Source organism: Arachis stenosperma, chromosome 4 (genome assembly GCF_014773155.1).
Source record: "Arachis stenosperma cultivar V10309 chromosome 4, arast.V10309.gnm1.PFL2, whole genome shotgun sequence".
In the NCBI taxonomy this organism is placed as follows: domain Eukaryota; kingdom Viridiplantae; phylum Streptophyta; class Magnoliopsida; order Fabales; family Fabaceae; genus Arachis; species Arachis stenosperma.
The window spans coordinates 99994739-100006362 of NC_080380.1; the positions used below are offsets into that span (position 1 = coordinate 99994739).

General features: G+C 32.6%; 1 protein-coding gene across 1 annotated transcript; it reads right to left on the minus strand.

Moving 5' to 3' along the window:
* Positions 1-5393: 5393 nt before the first annotated feature.
* LOC130975244 (wall-associated receptor kinase-like 20) lies at positions 5394-11424 on the minus strand. Its single transcript, XM_057900063.1, has 2 exons — positions 10596-11424; positions 5394-6666 (listed from the first exon to the last, which is right to left on the minus strand). Exons 1-2 carry the CDS (start codon positions 11422-11424, stop codon positions 5570-5572), a joined length of 1926 nt encoding a protein of 641 aa, XP_057756046.1. The 3' UTR covers positions 5394-5569.
* Positions 11425-11624: the final 200 nt, after the last annotated feature.

The window sequence follows — 11624 nt, forward strand, 5'->3', positions numbered from 1 at the left end:
TTGAAACGCGCAACACAATCAAATCAATCATTCATTAAGGTGCGAAAAACAGAGTGAGCATTAAATGCTATGAAAAACATTTCAAAACCAACTCACCCAGCTAAGATGAGCTTAGGGGCTACAAGGAACATATACGACAGCTCGGCGACCGAGGATTACGGCATCCTTGGTCCAAAAGCTCGCCTTAGTCCTGTCCAAACCAAGGCAAGCTTGGGGGCTATGATACGTCACCCTTATCCTCGGTCAACCGCAAAGCTCGGCACGAGGGCAACTAAGCTCGGTCCCACATCAGCCACCCGGAATACTCGGCACGTGAGCAGATAAGCTAGGCCTCACCCATTCGAAGAAATAGGAAACATGCTCAAACAAACTTAATCACCAAAACAGAATATCATAACCAACCTACAAACTAGGACCTATCCACCAACGGGTAAAAACAACTCCTATAAAACCGAGCTAATATCCTCGGTTAGGTCTCAGGTTCTATCACTCTCAATCTTCTACCCTTTACTTTAAACTCATTTACTGAGAATCATTACTAACTTGAGCGTCGGAGTATCTTGTGCAGTTCCCGCCGCGGTGTTTGATCTTGGCCGACGTAAAGCTCTTCCTCTCTGTTGGCGACTTACTCGGAAGCGCTTAAGCTCGGCCTCCCTAGTGTTCGGACGAACCAACTTTCATATGAAAAATGAGAGGATTTAAAAACCAATTCATTGTACTTTTCTCATTTATTTCTTTCCCAAACCAAAAATGTTATTAAACTTGAAACCAATAAATGGTCAGCATTAAATCAAGGCCTATGAATCATCATCATCATCATCTTCTAATTTATAAATTGAATTAATAACTACATTATTACTTACTAATATATCAATATTGATAAAAATTATTTAATATTTAATATTTTTATGTTATTTATTTTTATATATACTTTGATATGTTTATACAATTTTTTTATTATTTTTATGTGCTACATGTGTTTTTACAACTCAAAATTTTTATATCACATGCTTGAAAAGAATTCAGAGTTAGAATTGTCGCCGTCTTCATCGCAAGGAGAAGCAGAGGTAGAATCCCAAGAAAAATCATACAGCTTGGTTGTCTTGGCATAACAAGTGGATGAAGAAAAAGAGGAAGAAGCAGAAGCAGAAGAAAACAGTAATAATGGCGAACGCCCTTGCCCGAATTCTTAAGGAACATGTTCCCCTCTTTCTCTTATCTTTGATTCATTTTCTTTAATTCTTTGTGTTTGGTGGTGCCATTTGGTTGGGGTTTGGTGGGTGAGAAATCTAGGTATAAAAAACACAATGAAGTAAGTTTGTAAGGTTTAACACTAATGTTTGTTACTTTGACTTTGATTCATATTCAAGTAGGTAAGATGAATTTTAGATAATTAAAGTTATTTTCTAAATTAGAATGCCTCAAACAATTTAAACCCGAAACAGATTTTCAGGAGTTCTTGAAATGGAGAGGGTTGCTAATGTTTCTCTCATGGATTTTAACATAAAGCCTTAACAATGAAGAAGACACCATAAATGAAGTTTTTTATTAGATGGAGACTGTTTTGTCCTTTTCACATAAGTGGACATTTAATGCCACATTTGCGAGTCAAAAAGTGAGTCACGTCGAAAAATGGAGGTAAAATTATTATGTCTGACAAAAAAAACAAAAATGCTAAAATAACTGGTAGTAAAAATTAAATGTTATATTTTAAAAATAAAAATAACTCCCCTTACCTACTAACTCCAAAGAGTACTAAAGACATACAACTTGCTAATTTTTTAACAATCCAACTATTCACCTCTTTTAGCATTACACGTAGCATGTTAGATAGCTGGGTTTTTGGTTTTTTAAAATTATCAAAATTGAGCAGAACAACAAAAAAGATACCTCACCTTGAGATCCTGACCCAAAAGACAAAAGTAAGGATCTTAGAGAAGGGTAACACCATAAATAGAAACTGGTGCTTATCCCTTCTGGTGGCTCACCTCAGTACCTTCAACCTTTCCAAACATAATTAGACGACATAAACTAAGCACTACATCCACACAGTATAAGTTCCAAACTAATAATATTCATACTTAAAAATAAGGAATAAAAAACAATGACTAAACCAACACTTGGAAACACTGAAAAAGTAATAATACATCAAAAAAATGACAAAGTTGAATGAACACACATTAAAACCAAGAAAAATCTGCCAGATTCCTAACCTAAAACACTCAAACCAAGCTCGTAAGCTAAAAACACATATCCAAAGGCACATTAATCAGGAATAAACCAAATTACAGATTCCTTAAATTGAAAATAAAAATAAACCAAATGACAGTTCAATTGACGACACAAAACTTCAGTTGCACGAACAAGAATTAGCATTAATAGCGGAAAACTAAATTCGAAGCTTCAGAACTGGAACCGCAAGATCTAAAACAGTGAAAATATTGTAAGAGAATGAAATGAAGGAGTTGTAAGAAAGAGCACAGTAGATCAAAGCTGCAAACGAGTCGACTCGGCGATACCTGAAGGAGTGAATCGAAGCTGCAAGAAGGATCTGAGTCAAAGAACGAGTTCGTGAGCCCTAAATCGAAAACCAAAAAGAAAGATAGAAAGCGATGGGTATGAGTCTTTGCTTGATCTGAACTGTGGTGGCGAGTGCGGCAGCGACACAACGGCTATGGCGAGCTTTGACAGTGAGCTTAGGCTCTCTTGTCTAAGACCTCTTTCTTTGGTTCTCTTCATGCACAATAAATTCCCTTTCTATGGATTCTAATTTCTCTGAATCTATTATTTCTTTAGTTTAGATAAAAAAATATCTTAATAAAAATAATACTAGCCATAATTTTATGGCCACTAAAACTTTTTTATTAAAAATGTAGTGATAATAAAAAAATAATTGTCATTAGAATATAATTCTAATAAGAATAATACTGGTCACTAAAATTTTTTTATCAAAAATTATTTTTTTTGTATTTATTAATGGCAATAATAACAATTGTCATTATAATATATAGTAATAATGGTAAATATATAATTACCACAAAAAGATAACTTGAATTAAGAAATTAGTGGCTATTATGTTATTGACACTAAAAATTTGTCGCTAAAATATATTTTTCTTGTAGTGAGGTTGAAAGTGATTATCATGAATGGAGGGTGAAGGTGGCATGGAGATTAGGCAGCTTGGAAGCTGAAGTTAGAGTTTTGAAACTGCTAATGATTTTTACGTTTGGGATAGTTATAATTAGTGTCATACTTTGTTGTTTGATATGTATTTCTATGTAAATCCAGTTATGTTATGTGAAAATGTAATGGTGTATTGAATTGCATGGCTTGAATGGGAGTAGTTATTTGAAGTTGGAAACAAGTCTTTGTCCATTATTATAAATTGTCAAATATTGCAAACAAGCCTCTATCACTATTGACATAAGTTATGTTAAGATGATGTTTTGGAACGAGGTAGACTGTCTTGCCCTAAAGGGTGATTTGGTGGGTTGAGAGTGGGATTTTGTGGACTACAAGGGAGCCTTCGTGGGATAAGAGGTAGTTTTTATGGGCTTATATGCTATTTTGGTGGGCTGAGAATTAGGATTATTGGGCTTACTGGGCTGCTGGTTTAGTGGGCTAAGAATTGGGCTTACTAGGCTGTGAGGCTGTATTAGTGTGCTGAAAGGTTAGTTTGTTGGGATGAGGGTGCATTGTAGCGGGCATCTTGGCAGGTTGAGAATAGTCCTTCTAAGCCTGGGAAGAATTCTTCTTCTTCTTGCTACTTCCTGCTTCCAAAAAAACTATATCTTACCCCATGTTGCCCACTACACATGACTGTGAGATGCAATTCTCAAAATATAGGTTGATTAAATATTGGTTCCTTCTACAATCCTTGCACATACAAGTAAATCTGCATTTGTCACCAACTTTTTCAATTCGAATGAAATGGGAACTCCAGGAATTTTCCACCAACAGTTTCTAGTTTCAATGTATCCTAACTCCTTATTGTATCTCCTTACAAAAAATACATCAAGTGTATCTCCTTCAACACTCATCAATACCTCTGTATTATCAGGTTCATATACTATCTCTCCATTCTCACACTTTTTAAACAACCAACCATGATGAATCACAAATGTCATGGGAGGACTCTCTATCTACAATAATAAATATGAAAACACTAATAATAAACAGACTAGTAATAGCTATTCTCTATGTGTCACCAACTACTAAACCCAGTTTGTACCAATCAACCATTAACACAAAATAAACATGCAACAGAGCCATCACTAAATTCAAACATCCCTAACTAAAAATCATCATAGAGCCAATTAAAGCAACACATTCTCACACACTAAAATGATAAAGGAACATTCATACAAATCCTTGGTCACTCCAAACCCTACCCTAAATCAGATGAACACTAAGATCACGACATTAGGAATACATCACAACATAGAATAACTTAAAATTCATGAAAAAAATTTCATCCTTACCTCGCACTATCGCAATGGCTTCTTCCACTATCAATGCTGCTCTATGATAAGATCAACTCTGCATTCAGTAGCAACAACTCCTGTATTGTAATCGTCAACCAACACTAACGAATGTTGATGGGGTGGTTCAGAACTTGGGTGAGAGGCTTAGGGCATATCTTGAGGGAGACGATATGTTTCGGAGCGAAACAGAGAGAGATGGTTGATATGAGAGGGAGTAAGGCTTTGCAACGTTTGAATATCTCTTTTGAAGACTAAACGGCGACGTTTCAAGGCTAGGAGAGCATTGTATCAAAACTGTGTTGTTTTGATTGTGTGCCACGTTGACAGTTAACTACATATACACGTCAGCGAACATTTGCCAACTCAACGAAAGCGATGATGGAAGGACAAACGTGATTAGATAGAGTATCTTTCGGAGATGAATTCGATTAATTTTATCTTTTGGGGACAAAAATAAAAATCGAGGTATTTTTAAGAACGATTTTGACTATTAACTCCTTTATTATAGGAGAATAATAAAACTCTTTTACAATAATATAATTAATTTTTTCATAAACAACAAATATATATTATTGTATAATAACTGATTTTTTGTGTCAATATACCGTGCTTGCTTGTATCAATTATATGTTATAAGTAGTGAATTATATTATATAGGCTTCTGTCGTACAATTTCATAATAATCAATCAAATTACATTCATTGGCTATTCTCATAAGCAACCATTATAAGATTACCCTGCAATTAAAATAAAAAACTTGAAAATTTTCAAAGCTAAAATAATAATTCTTACTAGGAACACATACATTATTTACTCTTGGTTTTGTAGGATTGTATTATATGTAAATACATGGCTTGCCTCATTACCAACTCATAATACATTTAGTATCAGACGCAATGTTGACTTGAATCAAAATAAGTTCTACATCCCATTCAATAGTAAATGAGATGTATCAAGGAGTTATAACTTAAATGACATAGTTTTTTTATTCTTATTTAGGGGTCTAGAGTCATTATTAAAACTGATGTATTAAAAAATAAAAGGAAAAGTTATTTTGATACGGGGGGAATAGGAACATAGTAAGTCTATAGTTTGGATTTGAAACCTTGACCCTTAACAACATTAATAAGGTATTCAATCTCATCAGAAACCTCTTTCATAGAAGGCCTTTTATGCCTCTGATCATCCAAGCATGAAGCTGCAAGATAACCCAAAGATTTCATAGTTTCCAGTTCCACATTGCTAGATCCATCTTTAAGCAACGGATCAAGAACCTCCATAAGCCTGTCCTCAACTATTTTCTTCTTAGCATACACTGCCAAGTTCACATTCTCTTCCTCCCTGTTAAAGTCAATAGCCCTCTGAGCAGTGAGTAGCTCCATTAACACAACTCCAAAGCTATAAACATCACTCTTATCGGTCAGTTGAAAGTTTCGGTAGTATTCCGGATCGAGGTATCCAAGAGTCCCCTGCGCACTCGTAAAGATATGACTCTTGTTTTCTTCAGCTAATTCAACAAGCCTAGACAAGCCGAAATCAGAAACCTTGGCATCAAACTTGTCATCAAGAAGAATATTGCTAGATTTTACATCTCGGTGGTAGATTGGGGGCACGGCCGCAGAGTGAAGATATGAAAGTCCTTCGGCTGTTTGGTGTGCGATTTTTAGTCTTGTGTGCCATTTAAGTGGTTGCCTTTCGCCTACTCCGACCAAAGGGAGACGATGGAGGTAATCAAAGAGTGTCCCATTAGAAATATACTCATAAATTAGTAAAGGGTGCTCTAGCTCCAAGCAACAACCAAGGAGTCTCACTAGGCTTCTGTGGTTAACTTGGCAGAGTACCTTAACTTCATTTTGGATTTGATCAATGCCTTTTGTGCTTCCAAGTTTGGCACGCTTGATGGCAGTTATGGATCCGTCATCAAAGGTGCCTTTGAACACTTCGCCGAAGCCACCAGAGCCGATGAGGTTTTCTTCGGCGAAGTTGTTGGTTGCTTTCCTGATCTCTCTGCCCGTGAAGATCCTTGATGACAATGGAGTTGCTTTGGCACTTGTGAGTATTTCTTTCTTCTTTTTGTTCGAGGTTTTCTTTGCTTTTTTCTTCATTTCAATTTGCTTCTTGTATAAAAGGGCTCCAATTACTACTGCAATGGTGATTATTCCACCTAAGGAAGCAGCCACAGCTGAAAACAACAAATTTTAGAAATGTCAATTACGAAAAAGAAGTGGTGTTATTTGAATATCAATCTAACATCACGAAAATAACTCAAACGTGAAAAAGATATCAAAACTTGAATTTTTAAATAGTATAATATGATACAAATAGATGTCTGTATGCAGTCTATAAGTATATATAATTATAAAAATGTTTAAAAGACGTATTGCTTATTTGCTTTTAAAGAAAAAAGATGTATTTATAAAAAAAAGGAAAGAAGATAATATATTTATCACAAAAAAGAATTTAAAAGGAAAAAACAAGGTTAGCTCAATGCATGGGAGCCATCAACCATAGTACAAAAGTGAGCTTTTATTTGATAATAGATAGAAGGCATCAATACCAGCCATGGCCATTTTCTTTATCTGCCGAGCTTTGCAACGGGTGCCCTTTTCATGTCCTTTGCACTTTTTATCTAAAATTTCAACAATTTTTTTTCAAAGTGAAAATTAGCAAGAAACTAGAATTAATTAATAAAAAATATTTGATAAATAAAAAAATTTAGTCAAAATCAATGAGAATTTATTTTATTTAATATTTATTAATTATTGTAATAATTACTAAATATTAAATAAAATAAATTTTGACTTTTTTATTTTTCTAATATTATTATTAATTAATAACATTCTTTTAGCTCTAATTATTTTCTTGCTATATATATTGTAGGAATGAATCCAAATTTAAACTTAGGATTTCATATACATACTAGCTAAATTACTTATAATTAACTTGTACGGTTTATCGAAAAAATATTTTGCACTAATACTTAAAAAGTAATGATTGAAATTTCTAATTTATTCTCTTAATTATTCTGTTAATGTGTCAGAGTAACAAAAATATTTGATCCACCATTATATTTTACCGCAAATAACTTGTAAATTGAAATATATAATCAATTATCAATTGACAATATTATATGTTCCGGTCCAGCCCATCAAATCTAAGTCCAAGGTTAAGCGGACATCTGACCCGATGGGTTGACGAGAGCCAACCACAAGGCGATCGAGCGACACCTTCCCCTTTTGTGTGAACTTGGACAGTTGGAGTTAGACAGGTGGAGAGGAAGCTTTCAGGAAAGAGGGCCTATCCAAGTGGAGACCACACCAGTACAGACTATATAAGGGGAGGGTCATATCCCTCCTCCAGGTACATCACCTATCCTAACATAAATTCTCCATCTCGTATGGACACTGACTTGGGTGTCAGAGTCCTTTTACAGATGGACCACCCCCTCCATTTTACATACACTACTTGACAATTCGAAGGAGCTATGTGCCAAGGCCCCTCTGTACCTATCTCCCAGTTGCCCCACCTTTTTCACCTTCAAACCCAATCTGTTCGACAAGCGAACTACCAAACATAATATAAGCCTCTTTTATACTAAAACTATGTCAACACCATTATTCTTTTATAAGTAGCTAATAAAGCATCTAGCTTATATATAGGTTGTATTTAAAAATGAGACTGAAGTTTAGAAATAGAAATTAAAAAATAGAGACTAAAAAATAGAAATTAAATTAAATTTTTTGTATTATATTTAGAATAAAATATATAAAATTAAATTATATTTTAATATTATATTTGATTTAAGATAAATATAAACACTAAGAGGTAAATTTAAAATTTAAAAATTTAAATATAAGTTTTTTTATTAAAAAAATGTTATAAAAAACTTTTTCAATTTCTGTCTCTAAAAAATTTAGCTCCCATATATTGTCATTTTTTAAAAATATTAAAAAAACTAAAATTGTATATTCCAAAACTGAATTTTTAATTTTCGTCTCTCATCGTCAAATACAATACTTAGTTCAAATGTTCTATTCTCTATAGTCTATCCTAGTTCTAGAAAACAAACATAACCATAGGGTTATACTCAATTTACTCATAAGTTTTGCTAACAAATTGTCCTCACTAAGATCCATACTTGCTAGAAATACAAAAAGGGAATTTTATTGAAAATAAGAGAATTTAATCTTTTAATGTCATAAAGCATGTCAACATTTAATATTTTTTTTCCACTAAAAGTTTTTTTTAATTTTATATTTTCTTAGCAAATTTTATTTTCTTGATTAAAATCTATGATATAACTAGCTATATATAATTAACATTAAAAATTCTATTTATATATTAAAATCAATCATTAAAATCAACTACTATATATTAAATAAAAATATATTTAATTTATTTTTAATATATATTTTATATTTTAATATATATTTTATATTAGTAACTAATTTTAATATACACCTAACATAGTTAAATCAATATTACCAATAGTTTTGCATAAATTTTAGTATTATAATTGTTATAAACTTTCTAAAACATGGATCAATTGAACACAAGAAAAAGTGTATTAATAATTTGGATTTAACTTAACACTGTTCTAAGAACATCAGAACATTGATTAAAAGAGTTAAAGTAAAAAATTTTACTTATTATTTTAATATAATTTTAAGAGAAAAAGATAAATAGGTTATTGATTTTTTGATAATGCATAGACATTTAAATTTTCGAAAATTTGAAAATACATTTAAATCTCTAACTTTTTCAAAATTTGGACATAACAATCCTTTATGTTCACTTGGGTATGTCAGGCCCAACGAAAAATCAAACGTGACTCTCGTTATACTGACCTGGTTGATACAAATGTATACGTGAGAGGATTTTTAAAATAAGACAAATTAGACCGAGAGATTAATGTGTCTAGATTTTGAAAAAGTCGGAAACTTAAATATATTTTTAAATCCTCAGAAATTTAAATATCTGCAAATCAAAAAGTCAAGAATCAATTTGTTATTTTCTCTAATTTTAATGTTTTTAATGTATTAAAAAAATTAAAAAATAAACTCCAAATTAATCCTCAAAGAATTTTAAATCAGACACTTTGATCTCCAATAAATTTTTATTAAATAAAAGTCTTTGATAATTACTCTTATGGTTCAAATTGGTCCCTCCATTGTTTTAAAAAATAGACTAATTTGTCTTTATATATAATAATATTTTTTGGACTTAATTGTCTTATAAACAAATTTGTAAGGACCTATTTATTGAATACTGATAAAAAAAATTATTAATATTGACAGAAAGACCAATTTATCTAACTAGAATATTTTTTAGGACTTTTAGATAATAATAACTTGTTGGGAGACTAAAATATCCTATATATCATAAATTTTTTAGAAACTAATTTGGATGTTTATTTTTAAAAAAATTATATTTTTACTAATAATTATGCTATATAATTATTAAAATTAACTATTAGTATAAAATATATGTTAAAATATAAAATATATTAAAAATAAATTAAACAATCCTATATTTATATATAAATATATAATAACTAATTTTGATAACTAATTCTAATATACATATAATATTTTTTTTACTAAAATCTTTTATTTATAGTATCCTAACAAGTTTTCTAACTGAGACACTTACTCTGACACTATAATCAAATATAAAGTATAGGAAGAGTTTTAGGTATATCGAAAATATTGATGTTTCAATTGTTTTAACCGTTGATCTAAATTATAAAAAATATATATAATATATATTAATTAAAATCAACTATTAAAACAACTGAAATATCGGTATTTTCAGGTACACTTGATAACTTTTCTAAAATATAAACCCCAAAGGTGATTAGGTTTTTATTTTTTTTTTTTACTATAGCAATTTTTTTATTTAGAAGAGTAGTTACAATTTGTTCGTGTTCTAACATACATATAGCTAATTATAATATTTAACGACAAAACATACTAAAAGAATATTAATATTTATTATTATTTTTTATTATTTTTAGTCATTAATTAATTTATTTTTTATTTAATAATTCAACCATATATTTTAGTTCTCTGTTTTAACAGGCTTTGAGCTTCAATTTAGCTTTCAACTTACTTGAAATTTGACTCTGAACTTGAGTTTGAGCTTGACCTCCTAGACCTTGACATAACCCATTAGCAGGATCCCACTTGAAGCCAGCAATGCACAAGCACCTTTGCACCCCACCACTTGTGGGACCCACTCCACACTTGGAATTCAACAATGCATTGCAATCCATTGGCCCCTTGCAAACCGGTTCCTGTGGTGCCACCCACTCAATTGCAACCCCTAAATCTGGCCACCCATTCCCTGGTGTCCCCGACACACCGTTAAAGTCCACAAAACTCTGATACGCCGCACAACCACCACTACCGCGAACCCGAACCTCGTACTCCTTGTGGGGCCCACTGGTTTTGTAGACACAACAAGTTGCCACACGCCCGCACGCGTAGGCATCTTTATGGTCCTTAATGTAACTGTGGCACGGGCTACTTGCGGAGCAGTCGAGTGGCGGCGTGTGAGGCGCGTTGATGGTACAATTCAACAAAATGATAGTGTTGCCGGTGGCAACGGCAAAAGGAAGGGTTTCATTGAGGCGAATGCCTTCAAAATGCAAGTCCGTCGATACACACGCGCTTCTATCAAGTGTGGCAGGTTGGATTATGATATGGCGGGTTGTCGGGTTGATGGACTTGATCATGTAGGATGACCCGGCAAGTGCGTCGAACCACAATATACCTCCGATGCACCGGATTTTATAACTCGGGTCACCGCAGTCCGGTCCGGTGCTTAACGGATATGGAACTGGGTGTGGGCCACAATTCACACACTGACGCGTGGCAGTGCATGATAGCAATAGTGCTGCAATTGTGGCTATTAGCGTAGTAATTTTATGTTGTTTCATTAAAAAGCAGTAAGTGATGAAACCGGCCACAGAATTGTAAGAAGAAAGCAATAGTTGTTTTATATGCCTATGTTGCTAGTTGCTACATATACATTATTTTTTAAAATATCAATTTAAAGAAAAAATTAGTAGAAATGGTTTTGGAAGATAAAGAATACTAGTTTGCTATGGTACGTGGGGGAACGTGAAGTTTATTTTGT

Coding starts and splice junctions, on each gene's coding strand:
- LOC130975244 (XM_057900063.1), bottom strand. CDS start 11,424: ATGAAACAACATAAAATTACTACGCTAATAGCCACAATTGCAGCACTA. Junction 6,667..10,595: donor AGTTCAGAGTCAAATTTCAA/GTAAGTTGAAAG, acceptor TGTTGTTTTCAG/CTGTGGCTGCTTCCTTAGGT.